At 43.8% G+C, this 18919-nt stretch overlaps 1 protein-coding gene across 3 annotated transcripts in view; it reads right to left on the reverse strand.

Annotated features, from left to right (window-relative positions):
• The window catches only part of LOC111978128 (synuclein), an 18214-nt gene extending 15912 nt beyond the window's left edge, over positions 1-2302 (reverse strand). The window contains exon 1 of one of the 3 annotated variants that reach the window (XM_024007963.3): positions 1999-2302. In XM_024007963.3, coding sequence (XP_023863731.1) covers positions 1999-2119 — 121 coding nt within the window. In that variant the 5' untranslated portion in view covers positions 2120-2302. The remainder of the gene's footprint in view (positions 1-1998) is intronic. The other 2 variants (XM_024007962.3, XM_024007964.3) reach the window with 2 other exon arrangements.
• Between the last annotated feature and the right edge of the window lie 16617 nt (positions 2303-18919).

Consider the following 18919-nt stretch of genomic DNA (forward strand, 5'->3'; position numbering starts at 1 on the left):
GAAAGATATTTTTACCTCATCCTTACTTTCACATCAGATTGAGAGGTGTTTTCATCGATCAGATATCACCATATTTCAGACTACTGCTCTGCACTGGGGCTTCGGGTCTTCCTTTGCTCTTTCTTCTCTCTTACTCCTCACTATGGGTAATTCTCCTTCTGCTCTTCTTTCCCTCTCTCTCTCATGGTTTATCTTTGCTATTCTGTATCTCACTCTCATGTATCTCTACTTATGCTTTCTTCTATTACTCCCTCACTATTCTCATTATGCTCTTCTTCTATTCAGCTCTCTCACTGTTCCTCTCACTTAGCTCTTCTTTATCTCACTCCTCACTGTATTCTCATTTATGCTTTCTTCTATTCACTTCTCCTTATGCTCTTCTTCTATCTCTCCTCACTGTATCTCTCACTTATTCTCCTTCTTCTGTTATCCTCTGCAGGTTGAGGTGGTGTATGTGGTGTGAATGAGCAGTGTGTGTAAGCAGTATATAGGTTTTGTTTGAACTTAGCCCGTCTCTTTGCCGTTGCTGTCTGTCTTTTCTATCGATGTATATTAGTGGGAACGGCCTGAGAGGGAGAGGAGGGAGGGGAGGGAGGGATAGAGAGAGAAAGATTTGGAAGTGTGAGGAGATAGTATTGTGAAAGTATTTATCGCTCTCGCTCTTTCCGTCAAGTTTGGAACAGCTGATTTACTTTCCAGATCCAATAGACTTGATGCTTTAAAATCGGGTCTCGTCTCCATTATCTAGGACCATTGTCCTTGATCGAGATCTACGAGTATCATAGATGGGATGGATGAGATTTTATTGTTCCTCATTAGTTGGTCTCAATCGTTTTCTATCTGTTTTCTCCTTTATTCTGCGTGTCCTAGTTCTGCGTCCTTCTGTTGCTCTGTTTTTTCTTCTGTTATGATACCTTTAATATTGTGATCCTCTCTTGTTTTTTGCTGTTGTTCCTTTTCACTCATTTTTTTTATGGCTGTTATTTTCTCAAATGTTAGTCTCGATACTGTGCTTTTACCCTCACCCATAAAGTATTTAATAACACATTTCTCTCTGGGTTTTCCTACCCATACATCACATTTGTCTATCATCATTTTCCTTGGTTTTATACGCACTCACCCATCATCCACATTTCTTTTCTGGTTTTTGTGCCACTCCTCCGAATAACACATTTCTCTCCTGGGTTTTTCTTCACCATTACATACACTTTTTCCTTGGTTTTGGCAACTTCATCCATCAACATAACAACGATATCTTTCGTCTATCTGGTTTTCATCACATCATCACTCATTTTGTTATCATTCAAACTGTTTGTTGTGCATGTTAATCAGACCCAGGTGTGTGTGTGTGTGTGTGTGTGTGTGTGTGTGTGTGTGTGTGTGTGTGTGTGTGTGTGTGTGTGTGTGTGTGTGTGTGTGTGTGTGTGTGTGTGTAGAGAGACGGTAGCGTGCAAATCATTTATATGACCATCCATATTGTTTGTCAATGTTCTGTTGGTCATTACACTCTACATAATGAATGGAGTACCTCAGTACCACTCAACCAGACTTTTCCCTCTTTGAATAGAACATCTCTTGCCTGAGGCATATGCAGTCTAAAAAAATACATCAACATCTTTCTCTCCCTTTCTGCCCTTTTTTTCTGCTTTTCTCCATTGTCTTGCCTTCAGTCCTTTGCCATCATTCTCATTTTCTTGTTCAACGTTCCCTTCCTATCTGTGTCCATGTTTCCATCACCAGTAATATTTAGCTCATGCACTGCCTGGTTGTCTGTCCCATTTTATTCAAACCTTGCAGAACAATTAGTGCACTCACCCATCACTCATCCATCACTCACCCATCATTAACCATCAAATACAAGCACACCAGGAGGGCTTCACAGGATCAAAATGTAAGCCAGATTATCCCACATAAAAACTGTGATGTACTATTTTCAGCTAACCCTCTCCACCGCTGTCTATCCTCCACACCTTTCCCCATCATCACTCCTGTACTCACCCACATACATTACCCCCTCCTTGGTTTTGGCAGCTGCCCCCTCCACCCCTGCCTTGGTCTTCTCCGCTGCAGCCACCGCGCCTTCCTTGGCCATGGAGAATCCCTTCTTCAGGTAATCCATGCTGGTCTGCTGTTACAGGGCTGTGTCTTTTAGCTGGCTCTGGCTGTGTCTTGGAGCTGGGAGATGAAGTTGCTCGGTGTGCCCTTCTGTGCCTGCGTGTGTGTCTGCGTGAGCGCGCCTGAGGTTGTGTCTCTGCGTGGTAGGTGGGTTTGTGCGCGAGTGTACGTGCATGCGCTGCTCTTATGAGAGAGAGAGAGAGAGAGAGAGAGAGAGAGGCTGGACTGATCTGTGCTGCTGAGGCAGATTGGGACAAGGAGAGCAGCTGAGCGAATGAAATGGAGAGAGGGAGGATAAAGGGAGGGTAGAGAGGGGGGAAGGGACATGGGGAGAGAGATGGCGAGAGCGACGGAGAGAAGAGGTGGAGAAAGAGAGAGCAAGTGGGTGAGGAATGTAGAGATGGACGCTGCAGTGTTGCTCAGCTATGCTGCCCCATTTCTTCTGTTATTGCACACAGAGACACAAATACACTCATAGGTTTGGTGGATAATTGAAGCCTGGATTAATCTGTCTGTCAAACCTGGAATGACACATTTTAAATGCTATTCAACACCAAAACTGAACATTCTCTGCTCTGTAATGCTCTTTCATTACCCCTAAGATTCAATGACATGCCATCCTCAGCAGTATGCGATACAGATACTGATACTGATATGATACAATGCAATATAGCAATAAGATATATGATCTTACACTTTATTGCCCAATTTGATAAAAAATCATTTTGTGAAGTTTACAACACATCAAACAGTACATAGGAATCAAAACTGGATAGTCTTCAGAGATGGGAGGGGTTGAGTGGAGCTGAAGGATGGGACTAAAAATAAACAAAAGGTAACTAATGTAAAATATGCTGTGTCTGAAAGAATTTATATAGTATGTAAACTCAGCAGAAAAAGAAAACGTCCTCTCACTGTCAACTGCGTTTATTTTCAGCACACTTAACATGTGTAAATATTTGTATGAACATAACAAGATTCATCAACTGAGACATAAACTGAACAAGTTCCACAGATATGTGACTAACAGAATTTGAATAATGTGTCCCTGAACAAAGGGGGGGGGGGGGGGGKSAAAATCAAAAGTAACAGTCAGTATCTGGTGGCCACCAGCTGCATTAAGTACTGCAGTGCATCTCTTCCTCATGGACTGCACCAGATTTGCCAGTTCTTGCTGTGAGATGTTACCCCACTCTTCCACCAAGGCACTTGCAAGTTTCCGGACATTTCTGTGGGGAATGGCCCGATCCAACAAGTCCCAGACGTGCTCAATGGAATTGAGATCCGGGCTCTTCGCTGGCCATGGCAGAACACTGACATTCCTGTCTTGCAGAAAATCAAGCACAGAACGAGCAGTATGGCTGGTGGCATTGTCATGCTGGAGGGTCATGTCAGGATGAGCCTGCAGGAAGGATACCACATGAGGGAGGATGTCTTCCCTGTAACGCACAGCATTGAGATTGCCTGCAATGACAACAAGCTCAGTCTGATGATGCTGTGACACACAGCCCCAGACCATGACAGACCCTCCAAATCGATCCCGCTCCAGAGTACAGGCCTCGGTGTAACGCTCATTCCTTTGACAGTAAACGCGAATCTGACCATCACCCCGGTGAGACAAAACCACGACTCGTCAGTGAAGAGCCCTTTTTGCCAGTCTTTTCTGGTCCGGCGATGGTGGGTTTGTGCCCATAGGCGACGTTGTTGTCGGTGTTGTCTGGTGAGAACTTGTCTTACAACAGGCCTACAAGTCCAGCCTTTCTCAGGCTATTGCGGACAGTCTGAGCACTGATGGAGGGATTGTGTGTTCCTGGTGTAACTCGGGCAGTTGTTGTTGCCATCCTGTACCTGGCCCGCAGGTGTGATGTTCGGATGTACCGATCCTGTGCAGGTGTTGTTACACGTGGTCTGCCACTGCGAGGATGATCAGCTGTCCGTCCTGTCTCCCTGTAGCGCTGTTTTAGGCGTTTCACGGTACGGACATTGCAATTTATTGCCCTGGCCACATCTGCAGTCCTCATGCCTCCTTGCAGCATGCCTAAGGCACGTTCACACAGATGAGCAGGGACCCTGCTCATCTTTCTTTTGGTGTTTTTCAGAGTTAGTAGAAAGGCCTCTTTAGTGTCCTAAGTTTTCATAACTGTGACCTTAATTGCCTACCGTCTGTAAGCTGTTAGTGTCTTAACGACTGTTCCACAGGTGCATGTTCATTAATTGTTTATGGTTCATTGAACAAGCATGGGAAACAGTGTTTAAACCCTTTACAATGAGGATCTGTAAAGTTATTTGGATTTTTACGATTTATCTTTGAAAGACAGTTTCTTTTTTTGCTAAGTTTATGAGCTGGAAGTAGAAACCTTATTGTTGTTGTCAATTAGTTTACTCCAATTAGGGGAGGGGTGGTAGGGTTAGTTGAAAATAATGAAGAAAAAAATAGCAAACAAAAGCAGCACAAAATAAAACTGTATATGTTGTATGTACATCTCACTATACACATTATATAATGCATAGCCCGTATACACACCACACTTACTTGTACATTGATTGGCAGGTTTTTCCCTAATAGAAATCGAGATGCCACTGCGATATTTCCCATTAATAAAACAGAAAACCATAGAGGCACTAATGAGATTTGCGTGGCCGCTCTAATCCAGCTCGCTGTATTTGATCTCATTGGCAGCAGGAGGACAGGGAGGAGGAATGGATCATGAAGCCCAGAGCTATAATTAGCGCATGTGAAGTTAGTTACATATGGCTCCTCTCTACATCAAAGTGAATGGCAAAGAGAGCCCTTTTAGAGTGCTTTACCTGGAAAAGCTATCCATAATCATGGCACATACTAAAAGGTGGTGCATATATAGTATCACATTTTTTGAAATTATGTCGAGATAAACTGAATATAGATACGGTATTGTATGTTTATGCTTCAGTTTAATGCAGCTCAGGATGTTCTACAAGGAGAGTGCTGTGGTGCCGTTGAGGGAAAGACCGGAAAGCGTAGAAGTCAAAATCAAAATCAAATCAAATTTATTGGTCACATACACGTGTTCAGCAGATGTTATTGCGGGTTTAGCGTAATGCTTGTGCTTCTAGCTCCGACAGTGCAGTAATATCTAACAAGTAATATCTAACAGTTTCACAACATATACCCAAAATACACGTAAATCTAAGTAAGGAATAGATTAAGAATATATACATATTTGTCAGAGATACAGTGGCATAATATAGAATACAGTATATCCATATGAGATGGGTGATGCAATATTTACACACAATTAAAGTGACTAAGATACCGTAGAACAGTATAGAGTACAGTTTATACATAAGAGATGAGTAATGCAAGATACGGAGACAATATTAAAGTGGCTAGTGATGAATTTCTAAAAGTGGCTAGTAATTACTAATCTATGTCTATAGGCAGCCGCCTCTTACAGTTGAAGTCAGAAGTTTACATACACCTTAGTCAATTACATTTAAACTCAGTTTTTCACAATTCCTGACATTTAATCCTAGTAAAAAATCCCTGTCTTAGATCAGTTAGGATCACCACTTTATTTTAAGAATTTGAAATGTCAGAATAATAGTAGAGTGAATTATATATTTCAGCTTTTATTTCTTTCATCACATTCCCAGTGGGTCAGAAGTTTACATACACTCAATTAGTATTTGGTAGCATTGCCTTTAAATTGTTTAACTTGGGTCAAACATTTCGGGTAGCCTACCACAAGCTTCCTACAATAAGTTGGGTGAATTTTGGCCCATTCCTCCTGACAGAGCTGGTGTAACCGAGTCAGGTTTGTAGGCCTCCTTGCTCGCACATGCTTTTTCAGTTCTGCCCACAAATTTTCTATCGGATTGAGGTCAGGTCTTTGTGATGTCCACACATACCTTGACTTTGTAGTCCTTAAGCCATTTTGCCACAACTTTGGAAGTATGCTTGGGTCATTGTTCATTTGGAAGACCCATTTGCGACCAAGCTTTAACTTCCTGACTGATGTCTTGAGATATTGCTTCAATATATCCACATAATTATCATTCCTCATGATGCCATCTATTTTGTGAAGTGCACCAGTCCCTCCTGCAGCAAAGCATCCCCACAACATGATGCTGCCACCCCGTGCTTCACGGTTGGGATGGTGTTCTTCGGCTTGCGAGCATCCCCCGTTTTCCGCCAAACATAACGATGGTCATTATGCCAACAGTTCTATTTCTGTTTCATCAGACCAGAGGACATTTCTCCAAAAAGTACGATCTTTGTCCCCATGTGCAGTTTCAAACCGTAGTCTGGCTTTTTTATGGTGGTTTTGGAGCAGTGGCTTCTTCCTTGCTGAGCGGCCTTTCAGGTTATGTTGATATAGGACTCGGGAGCGGTGGGTGGTGTGCACGCTTCCTAAGTCGAACCAGAAGACCGCCCCGAGTACCTCTCCTTCGCCGGCGTTGTTTTGGGTCAGCCTCTGGAATAAGTTAAATTKCTCTGGGGAGAGCAAACAAAGGATCTGCTCCAGCGAAGTCCTAATCCTGGTCGTAATGCTGGAAGTTCTGGTGCGTTACTGCCACTCTAATATCCAATAGTTCTTCCCGGCTGTATGTAATGACACAAAACAATTCCTGAGCTAATAACGTAAAAAAATAGTACATAAACAAACCAAATACTGCATCGTTTCCTTAAAGCTAGTCACGATGCTGCCGGCAGGGTGGGGTGATAGGTCACGGCAGGAAGATGAATTATGTGTTGCACATTATGTGTATGTGCAGTTATTAGATAAGAAGATAATGTAAGAAATTTAAATATGGTGTGTTAAAGTAATGCTTAAGGAAAAATGTGTAAACATGTTTGCGTGTGTACCCAAGAAGTCTGGCTCAGGGACCCAGAGTTAGGCCTTTACCTGTAACATTCAGGATGGGGATTAGGGTCATCATGACTCATCTCAACTCAACATTATCAAGCAACAGAGTTCCGTGACACTCCCCTCTGCATCAGTAAGGAAGTAGGATAGGGATATTTTCTGCAGTGGTGTTACTGTTGAAGCTGATTAACGTCTGATTGTCTGTACTATGCGTGTGAGGTGAATGTATGAAAGAAACAGACATTGAATGAGAAAGAGAATTAAGGGGGAAAGAGGGGCTGAGACAGAAATTGCTGAGAGATGTTAAGGTTGGGGACTTAAAGTTGGCTGTGTTCGGGTTATTGGGATAAGAGGGAATCGGAGACCCAGGGTTCTAGTCCCAGGGGTGTGGGTGTCCATTAGAGTGTAAAGAGGCACCATCCTCAGGAGTAATGAATTGGTTCTATGGACACATTCAGACAACCAATGACCTTGTCTATTAATGACAACCCGAGGATTGCCTCCACTGTGAGGATGGGTTTTACTGTATTGCCTACAACAGCTCTGGCCTTTGATATACAGTGTTGGTACAGAAGGCGTGCCAGAAATGATCCCCTAACCACATTTGACCTCATTATTTAAAGTTAAAAGTAAAAATTATAACATCGGAAATAAGTATCCACTAATATCAATGTAAAGAACTTTGATTTTGAGAAAATATCTTTGGATCTTTTTATTCAGGTGAGGTCGATCTTTGTAATCAGAAGAAGTGGCCAATTGAAAAATGAATAAAGAGCTGCAAATGGAGAGTGATAATTGGATCATTTTGCACCATTATCACTGCTGTTGTAAATCAGTTTGTTGTCCCTTCGGCTCCACTGGAGTCGTCCATTTAATTCCGAACAGGCTGAAAAAAGCTGACGTTTCACCCTGTGATCGGGTTTGTTGGCCAGGTGCCTTGCATAGTCCCGGTTTTGCAGCTGTCTCCCTCCCCTCGTGTCCTGACTCCTGGGCAGAAAACAGGGTGACTCAGCGAATAACCTCTAGCAGTCAGCCCCAATACCCGACCAGCCTCCTCCAGCCAGCCACCTCTTTCCCTCCTTCATGCAGCCTCCATCTCTCCTCGGATTGGCTAAGGGCCAGCGCAGGGCTATTTTTAGAGGAGCTAATTTCTCGCATAACAATGAGAGAATGTATAGTGACATGGGCTCCTATGGATCTCTGGGTAGCAGATCGCCCACCCTACACGAGGTCAGAGGAGCAGTGACCAATACAGATCATGAGGCTCTTTGCGGTGTGTTGCTGTGAAATATCCCTCTCTTTACCCTCTCCCGTCTCTCTCACCAGCTGGGAGTGGCCACAGGAGCCAAGGCCTATTGAACAGGACAGGAGAAGGAGAGTGATGGATGTCTACAATCTCCACATCCACCACAGGCTGAGTGGAGCTGGCGATCAAGCAGACATACCGTGATCACAAGTCCTTCATCAGGATCCAGTTCTCCCCACCCTGTGGTCTAAGCCTTTTATGTAGCTCATATTCAGTGGAGCATTTCAGATACAGTACAACACCTCTGCGTTGAGAACCACAGCATGTTCCCAGTCCAGTCAAGCCTGGTCATGAGACAGTATACTGGAACCATGTGATTTGCTAAGATCAAGCAGCTTTTGTTTTGAATTCTTTCTTCACCCAATTTGCTTGGAGAAGAAACAAAAATGTTCCCAGAATATTTGTGCCAAAATGGGTCAGCGAGTCACACTGAAAACTCAATACAATTGAAGACATTTGAACTACGTAGCACTTGCAACCTAAGTGAACTATCATTGGTCAAGTGTATTCTTTGGAAAATGAGGGCCAGAGGGCTGTTTTGAGTATATTGACTTATTATTCCAAAAGGTAGGCCTGCTATATGTAAAACCTCAGATTAAAAAATAAAAAATTAATTTCACCTTTATTTAACCAGGTAGGCCAGTTGAGAACAAGTTCTCATTTACAACTGCGCCCTGGCGAAGATAAAGCAAAGCAGTGCGACAAAAACAACAACACAGAATTACACATAAACAAATGTACAGCCAATAACACAATAGAAAAATCTATGTACAGTGTATGCAAATGTAGACGAGTAGTAGGCAAAACATAAGCCATAGAGGCTAAATAAATACAATTTAGCGTTAACACTGGAGTGTCACATTCTGATCTGTTTCACCTGTCCTTGTTATTGTCTCCAACCCCCCCAGTTGTCGCTTGTTTTCCCCCGTGTATTTATCCCTGTGCTTCCTGTCTCTGTGCTTCCTGTCTCTGTGCTTTCTGTCTCTGTGCTTTCTGTCTCTGTGCTTTCTGTCTCTGTGCTTTCTGTCTCTGTGCTTCCTGTCTCTTGTATTTTCCAAGTCAACCAGCGGTTTTGGCAGGCAGATGACCTCGAGCCTGTCTGCCACTCTGTACCTCCAGGACTCTGAACTGGTTTTGACCTTTTGCCTGTCCACGACCATTCTCTTGCCTACTCCTTTTTTGGAGTAGTCTGCATCTGGGTCTCGCCTTGTGTCATGATATGGAGTGATAGATGTGCAGATGATGACGTGCAAGTGGCGATACTGGGGTGCAAAAGAGCAAGAGGATAAATAACAATATGGGGATGAGGTAGTTGGGTGTGCTATTTACAGATTGTCTGTGTACAGGTACAGTGATTGGTAAGCTGCTCTGACAGCTGATGCTTAAAGTTAGAGAGGGAGATATAAGACTCCAGCTTCAGTGATGTTTGCAATTCGTTCCAGTCATTAGCAGCAGAGAACTGGAAGGAAAGGCAGCCAAAGGAAGTGTTGGCTTTGGAGATGACCAGTGAAACATACCTGCTGGAGCGCGTGCTACGAGTGTTGCTATGATTACCAGTGAGCTGAGATAAGGCAGGACTTTATCTAGCAAAGTGTTATAGATGACCTGGAGCCAGTGAGTTTGGCAACGAATATGTAGTGAGGGCCAGCCAACGAGAGCATACAGGTCGCAGTGGTGGGTAGTATATGGGGCTTTGGTGACAAAACGGATGGCACTGTGATAGACTACATCCAGTTTGCTGAGTAGAGTGTTGGAGGCTATTTTGGAAATGACATCACCGAAGTCAAGGATCGGTAGGATAGTCTGTTTTACGAGTGTATGTTTGGCAGCATGAGTGAAGGAGGCTTTGTTGCGAAATAGGAAGCCGATTCTAGATTTAATTTTGGATTGGAGATGTTTAATGTGAGTCTGGAAGGAGAGTTTACAGTCTAACCAGACACCTAGGTATTTGTAATCGTCCACATATTCTAAGTCAGAACCGTCCAGAGTAGTGATGATAGTCGGGCGGGCGGGTGCGGGCAGCACCCGGGTTGAAGAGCATACATTTAGTTTTACTAGCATTTAAAAGCAGTTGGAGGCCATGGAAGGAGTGTTGTATGGTATTGAAGCTTGTTTGGAGGTTTGTTAACACAGTGTTCAAAGAAGGGCCAGATGTATACAGAATGGTGTCGTCTGCGTAGAGGTGGATCAGAGAATCACCAGCAGCAAGAGCGACATCATTGATATATGTAGAGAAAAGAGTCAGCCCGAGAATTGAACCCTGTGGCACCCCCAATAGAGACTGCCAGAGGTCCGGACAATAGGCCCTCAGATTTGACACACTGAACTCTATCTGTGAAGTAGTTGGTGAACCAGGCGAGGCAGTCATTTGAGAAGCCAAGGCTATTGAGTCTGCCGATAAGAATGAGGTGATTGACAGAGTCGAAAGCCTTGGCCAGGTCGATGAAGACGGCTGCACAGTACTGTCTTTTATCGATGGCGGTTATGATATCGTTTTGGACCTTGAGCATGGCTGAGGTGCACCCATGAAACCAGATTGCATAGTGGAGAAGGTACGGTGGGATTTGAAATGGTCGATGATCTATTTGTTAACTTGGCTTTCGAAGATTTTAGAACGGCAGGGCAGGATGGATATAGGTCTATAACAGTTTGGGTCTAGAGGGTCTCCCCCTTTGAAGAGGGGGATGACCGCGGCAGCTTTCCAATCTTTGGGGATCTCAGACGATACGAAGAGAGGTTGAACAGGCTAGTAATAGGGGTTGCAACAATTTCGGCAGATAATTTTAGAAAGAGTGGGTCCAGATTGTCTAGCCCAGCTGATTTGTAGGGATACAGATTTTGCAGCTCTTTCAGAACATCAGCTGTCTGGATTTGGGTGAAGGAGAAGCGGGGGCGGCTTGGGCAAGTTGCTGCAGGGGGTGCTGAGCTGTTGGCCAGGGTAGGGGTAGCCAGGTGGAAAGCATGGCCAGACGTAGAAAACTGCTTATTGAAATTCTCGATTATTGTAGATTTATCGGTGGTGACAGTGTTTCCTAGCCTCAGTGCAGTGGGCAGCTGTGAACAGGGGCTCTTATTCTCCATGGACTTTACAGTGTCCCAAAACTTTGGGGAATTAGTGCTACAGGATGCAAATTTCTGTTTGAAAAAGCTAGCCTTAGCTTTCCTAACTGGTTCCTATTGGTTCCTGACTTCCCTGAAAAGTTGCATATCGCGGGGGCTATTTGATGCTAATGCAGAACGCCACAGGATGTTTTTATGCTGGACAAGGGCAGTCAAGTCTGGAGTGAACCAAGGGCTATATATGTTCTTACTTTTATATTTTTTGAACGGGGCACGCTTATTTAAGATGGTGAGGAAAACACTTGTAAAGAGCAACCAAGCATCCTCTACWGACGGGATGAGGTCAATATCCTTCCAGGATACCCGGGCAAGGTCGATTAGAAAGGCCTGATCGCTGAAGTGTTTTAGGGACCATTTGACAGTGATGAGCAGTGGTCGTTTGACCGCGGACCCATTACGCACGAAGGCAATGAGGCAGTGATCGCTGAGATCCTGGTTGAAGACAGCAGAGGTGTATTTAGAGGGCAAGTGAGATTGAGGCCTAGACTGGGCCTAGATACTGATAAAGCTACAATACAGATCTTGGTGTGTGACAACCACTGCTTATGTCCAACAATCTGAAGGTGATTGAGTGCTGGAGTGCAACCTGAAAAACTTTTCTTTACTTTTCCATGATACGCAACAAAACGTTTGCGTCTACACATCTGCTGTGTAAATGTGTTATTGCCAAGACGTAAATTGGGGGTTCAATCATGTGGTTAAAAAATCGTGTGAAAGTTTGTTGTCTGTCTTTGGGAGTTGAGTTGGGTTGCATGGGTTAATATATATTTTTTTGTCACGTTGTTATGAAAACCAAAAATAACAAAACAGTCACACGGGGCGGYAGGTAGCCTGGTGATTAAAGCATTGGGCCAGTAACYGAAAGGTTGCTAGATCGAATCCCTGAGCTGACAAGGTAAAAATATGTTGTTCTGCCCCTGAACAYGGCAGTTAACCCACTGTTCCAAGGCGGTCATTGTAAATTATAAGTTGTTCTTAACTGACTTGCCTGGTTAAATAAAGGTTAAAAATAAAAACATGGAAGGGCATCAATATAGGACCCATGCATCTGACGTCCCCCTCATTAAATGGCGAGGGAGGACCCATTAGAAGGYKGGTGCTAAATTACTCACAGTGGTGGGTTGCAGCATTCTGATGTCCTCACCCAGGGGTAACTACGCAGGCCTACACACTGTTAYGGGCCAAGTTTACTGTACATGGATACTGATACAACAATCCAACTGACAGAGGCACTGTATCAGTCCCCTAAGTCCAACAAAACAACGGCTATCAATGAAAGAGTCATGAAATATGTTTTTTTAAGTTTGGATCTGGCAGCAGATAATAACAGCTGAGGCAGCAGGATGTCAATACCATTTGGACTAATCATACCACTTACGACTGCCCAGGTTCCTAAACAGACCCTCTCACCATTTGCCCATGTTATATCAACACTAATAGAGCCAACTATAGTCTCTGAACCCCAACTTCAAGTACCAGAATCCATAGAGCTACATTACTGTGTTGGTAATCACTCACCACTTCACAGCTATTACTCAAGTCTCCCCATATCATTCTCCACTTTCTACTCCACTTCAGGGAGTGGGAGAGAATAATTGTAATGACGGGGCGGTGAGTCGGAAGCAGGTGAAACGTTTTAATTAAACAACAAAACCAAGAACACAACACTAACAACAGGCAGTACACCAAGACAGAAGAACAATCCCAACTGGTGGGGATCTTGGAGAGTGACATATAAATGGGAAGGAAATTAGATAGATGAGTTCTGTAGATTGTGACTGGTGATGTCGCAGTAGTGGTGTGTGGAAGGTCGCATATCGACTGATTAATGTTCACAGGTTTGTCGTGCGTAGAGGTGTGTACGGTATGGATCGGGATGTGAGGCCTAGAGAGAGCCTATTGGGCGCGGATGACTGATTATGGAGAGGTATGATGATGAGAGGTTGTGTCTTCCTTGGCACCGGTATGTTGGTTTGTAGGTGTGTATATCTGTTTGTTCGGCAGTGAAGTGCGCGTGCGTCGAGATCACGGTCGCGCTGCGACTTGCTGCGGGATGGAGCTCCTGCTACTGAGTGTCGAACAGTCTAATGTCGCCGGAGTGGGGATTACCTGTGTAGAGCCGGAGCTAAGGCGATCGACGAGCGGTGGGAGAATCAGAGCATGTTGGCTAGAGTGCTAGTGAGTGCGCTTAGCCGCGGATTAGCTGATGTAGTATAGGAGAGAGTAGTCGTGATTGTTCACAGGCGCGTATTAGTTGGCTGGGTCGTGTATTTGCGTAGCGCTGCGTATTCGCTGGTCTCGTGGAATGTTTGTGAGTGGGGTCTGATTCAGTGATGCTTGACTGTAGTTGCTTCGGTTATGCGATGTGCATGTGTGGGCTGTCGAGGGTGACGATACTTGCGAGTGTGATGTGGTCTGTTGATTGAGATGTGCTAAGATCGTGTGGTAGTGGTGTGTTGGTGGAATCATTAGAAGTGCAGGAGATGTCGTCGCAGTCTCTTAGTGCCCCGTTCGTAGGATAGTGTCGGTGGGTTACTGTGGATTGCAGTACGTCTGCTCGCTACGTAGATGCATGGATATGGTCTGGCTTACAGATAATAGTCGATGTGATTTCATTTCCTGGAACAAATAAGACAAACTGATCTCTAGAAAGAGTTCCCGGGGTTGCAAAGAAATGATCCTCCCCCTATTCCCAGTTCCACCAAATTCCTGCATTCAGAGTAGTGATAAATAAAGGCCCAAATAGTGGGCCTGCTGCAGTTAGTTCCAGACAGACCCACCATGCCAAGGCTGCAGCCACCACACCCTGCAGACCAGCGCTTCGCTGCAGTCCCTCCAATCGTGCACCTTTGTATAGTCATACAAGCAGTGGCAAAGCGGGGCTACAGCAGGGCGAGGAAGGCAGACAAGGCCATAAAATGTTTTACGTGAGACGTAATAGATATTTCCTCAGAATATCCTAGGCCTAGTTGAGCTGCCATGGTTTGAAACGAGGGAATTACGTTTAAAAGTGTGCCCTTTAGAAAGGAAAGAAAGGATAGAGCTACAATACAGATCTTGGTGTGTGACAACCACTGCTTTATCCAACAACCTGAGGGTTCTGAGTGCTGGAGTGCAGCCTGAAAAACTTTTCTTTACTTTTCCATAATACGCAACAAAACATTTGCGTCTACACATCTGCTGTGTAAATGTGTTATTGCCAAGACGTAAATTGGGGGTTCAATCATGTGGTTAAAAAATCCTGTGAACGTTTGTTGTCTGTCTTTGGGAGTTGAGTTGGGTTGCATGGGTTATATATATGCTGGGTCACGTTGTTATGGAAACTAAAAAATAACAAAACAGTCACATGGAAGGACATCAATATAGGACCCCTGCACCTGACGTCCCCCTCATTAAATGGCGAGGGAGGACCCATTAGAAGGTGGGTGCTAAATTACTCACAGTGGAGGGTTGCAGCATTCCCCTGTCTGATGTCCTCACCCAGGGGTAACTACGCAGGCCTACACACTTTACGGCCCAAATTTATGTACATGGATAGTGATACAACAATCCAACTGACAGAGGCACTGTATCAGTCCCCTAAGTCCAACAAAACAACGGCTATCAATGAAAGAGTCATGAAATATGTTAGTTAAGTTTGGATCTGGCAGCAGATAATAAAGAGCTGAGGCAGCAGGATGTCAATACCATTTGGACTAATCATACCACTTCACGACTGCCCAGGTTCCTAAACAGACCCTCTCACCATTTGCCCATGTTATATCAACACTAATAGAGCCAACTATAGTCTCTGAACCTCAACTCCAGGAAACCATAGAGCTATATATTGTGTTGTAATCAGCTAACCACGTCACAGCTATTACTCGAGTCTCCCCATATCATTCTCCACTTTCTACTCCACTTCAGGGAGTGGAGAGAATAATGCAGTGCATTCTAGGTCTAAATGATCTGAGAAGTGTCCTAATGTCTGTTAATGTGTTCTTGTGTTGTGGTAGAAGCAGCTGTATTGAGACATATGCGAGATGTGCTATATCATTCTAACAAGCCACTCAAATACATTTCATTTCCTGGAACAAATAAGACAAACTGATCTCTAAGAAAGAGTTCCCCGGGGTTGCAAGAAAATGGTTCTCCCCTATTCCCAGTACCACCAAAATCCTGCATTCGAGAGTGATAATAAAGGCCCAAATAGTGGGCCTGCTGCCAGTTAGTTCCAGACAGACCCACCATGCCAAGGCTGCAGCCACCACACCCTGCAGACCAGCGCATCGCTGCAGTCCCTCCCATCGTGCACCTATGTATAGTCGTACAGCAGCGGCAAAGCAGGGCTACAGCAGGGCGAGGAAGGCAGCAGACAAGGCMATAAAATGTTTTACGTGAGACGCAATGGATATTACTTCAGAGCAGCCAGCCATGACACCAGCACGGTCTGCTAGCGGTGTCCCACTGCGCCACGCAGCAACATGGACAGTGATATTGATATGGCTATTGGAAAATGCCTATTATTTAGCACTCCCTGAGAAACGATCATCTAATATAGGCTACCCTCAAACTTCTCTTGTGAGATTTCTATTAAATGATTTTCCATAAAATACTGAACTAACACTACAGTTCTAATTGAAAACTGCTCATGTGCATAATTGGACAGTTTTTTTTTAGAGGGCTTTCATGTATTTAGATTATAATGGTCCAGTACCTCACAAGGCCTCCTCATCCAAACAGCGATGGCACCAAGAGGATGCTTTTATCTAATTCATGTGGGGCCCAGAAATCTCACCATCAGTATGGGTGGGCTATGTGTGGAACAAAAGGAAGGCTGTTACAAAGAATCAAAGTTGGACATTTAGCTTGTCTCCAGCTTTGTTCGAAAACTTTTGGGAGAGTCACACAACCTTGGGGTATTTCAAGCATCTCCTGTACCTGGTTACTGATGTTATCCTTTAGGAAGGAGTCCCCACAGGAGTCCCAAAGGGGTCGTCCCACATGGGACCCACAATAGAGAAAGCGACCTATTTCCCTTGTCATCGTATTTCACAAGGAAACTAATTTCACTGCATAGTGTACATTCATATGTTCCTAAACGCAATATACGTTTAATGAGGTAGTCTGGGTCTCTGTGTGAGTCTGTGTTAATGACTGTATAGGGAATTGTGTACATTTGATGACACGTTCCAGTGCATCGTAGCCCTTTCCTGCAGTCAAATTACTATGTGGCCTCATGGGTGGAATGTAATTCATATTTTTCATAATTTTATCATTAATAAACATGATTGGGGAAAAAACTGTGTTTCTATGTCAAACAGTTTTGTTATATTTCAGTCTTCTGTGAAGTATATGAAGTTTAATATTGGGATGCAAACTCAAAATGTAATACATTTCAACTCTATATCTGACATGATACAGGTGTCTTCTAATTAAAAACTTCTTCGGGATCGGTGTCCCTTCCACGGGACGATTGAGCTAACGTAGGCTAATGCGATTAGCATAAGGTTGTAAGTAACAAGAACATTTCCCAGGACATATACATATCTTATATTGGCAGAAAGCTTAAATTCTTGTTGATCTAACTGCACTGTCCAATTTACAGTCGCTACTACAGTGAAAGAATACCATGCTACTGTTTGAGGAGAGTACACAATTTTGAACATGAAAGTTATTAATAAACAAATTAGGCACATTTGGGCAGTCTTCATACAAAATCTTGAACAGAAATGCAATGTTTCGTTTGATCAGTCTAAAACTTTGCACATACACTGCTGCCATCAAGTGGCCAAAATCTAAACTGCACATGGGCTGGAATAATACATTTTGGCCTTTCTCTTGCATTTCAAAGCTGATGGCATTAAAAAAATACAATAGAACGTTTTTTMTTTTCTTTGTATTATCTTTTACCAGATGTATTGTGTTATATTCTCCTACATTCCTCTAACATTTCCACAAAATTCAAAGTGTTTCGTTTCAGATGGTACCAAGAATATGCATATTCTTGCTTCTGGGCCTGAGCTACAAGCGGTTAGATTTGGGTATGTCATTTTTGGCGAACATTTAAAAAAAGGGGCGGATCCTTAAGAGCCGCGTGTGTGAGGTGTATACATTTGTTTCAAAGTAGATTTGTTTAAGACTACCAAGAAATACTCTGTGTGACCCGGATGTAGCCCACTGCAGTGAAAGGTTAAAGAGATACTTCAATGTGTAATTTTGTAATTTGGGTGGTTTCCTTTCCCTGTAAGTAGTTGGGGGCAAGGTATGGCAGCAATCCATGCTTTGGTTTATTTTCCCTGGCACTGTTTCCAAATGCTAATGCTAACAATACCATGTAAGTCATTGTACCGATATTAGCCAAATCATCTTTAAATTAATTTGTTGAGCTACACAATCAATTTTAGATACTTTATAAGGATTTGGAAACAACATTTGAAAAATGCTACAAAATGCTACAACAGGTACCATGAATTGCATAGGATTTGTGCCAAAAATTCGAAAATGTTAGCATTTGAAAACACTGTCAGGGAAACTAAACCAAAGGATGGTTGCTGTCCAATATCCCTTTTTCATATCTATCATTGGAAACACATGTAACATTACAACCTCTGTTGATGGACAGGACATGCACTTTACACTACAGTACTGCATATACAGTTATACAGCTCTAATAACATAATAACACAGAGATCAGTAATGACCAGAGCTCTCCCTCCTGGCCTGTCCCGTCTGGGCGACCTCTCTGTTGGTGGACTGTTGATCCCCAGCCCCAGCTATCCAAAGCGGCTGTCACCTCTCCCCCCAGGGAGTTTGGCAAAACAAGGCCCCGTCAGCTCTCTGCGTGTAAAACTAGTGCCACCTGCTGATGATACAGGTGAACACTCACTCTGTCTTCATTTCTCTCTCAGCTCATAATTTACCCTGGAGGTCCCTGGCTGCGGCCAAGAACACCAAATTAAGTCTTCGATCACATGGACACCCGGCAGGGAGGGAACCCACTACTAGAGCTCCACCTGGATATAGACAAGGACAGTAAAACAATGTTGCTATGGAGAAGAAAAACATTTCCTTTCTTTTCGTTTTCAACAGTAAAAATCTAGTGCAGAATAGCTTACAGTGTTGAAGCATCTTACTGTATTGTGCTGCGCTGTACTGCCGTACTGTTTAAAGCAGCTGCTGCTGTACTGCTGTACTGCTGTACTGCTTAACAATTCAACCCCGGTTGGAGGATTCCCGGAATCAGGAGGGAATTAGCAGTAAATTTGGAATCCTCCAACCAGGGAATTTATTGAAAGTTCCTGGAATGTTGCAACCCTAGTCATAACATCATTCATCCCCCCACTATCTATTTAAAAACGGATTACTCATATGGGTCAGTGTGGGGGTTTGTGTGTGATTCTAATGCATAGAGACAAAGATAACTAGAGGGAAAAGTCTCTCCTATGCAGATACATTTGACTGATTCCCTATATCCTCTGGTCAACAACCCTTTACACTCCTTTAAAACCCATCCAATCTCTCGCTCTCTCTCCGCCCTAACATCCCTTTC

This window comes from Salvelinus sp. IW2-2015, linkage group LG18 (genome assembly GCF_002910315.2).
Source record: "Salvelinus sp. IW2-2015 linkage group LG18, ASM291031v2, whole genome shotgun sequence".
NCBI classification, from domain to species: Eukaryota; Metazoa; Chordata; class Actinopteri; order Salmoniformes; family Salmonidae; genus Salvelinus; species Salvelinus sp. IW2-2015.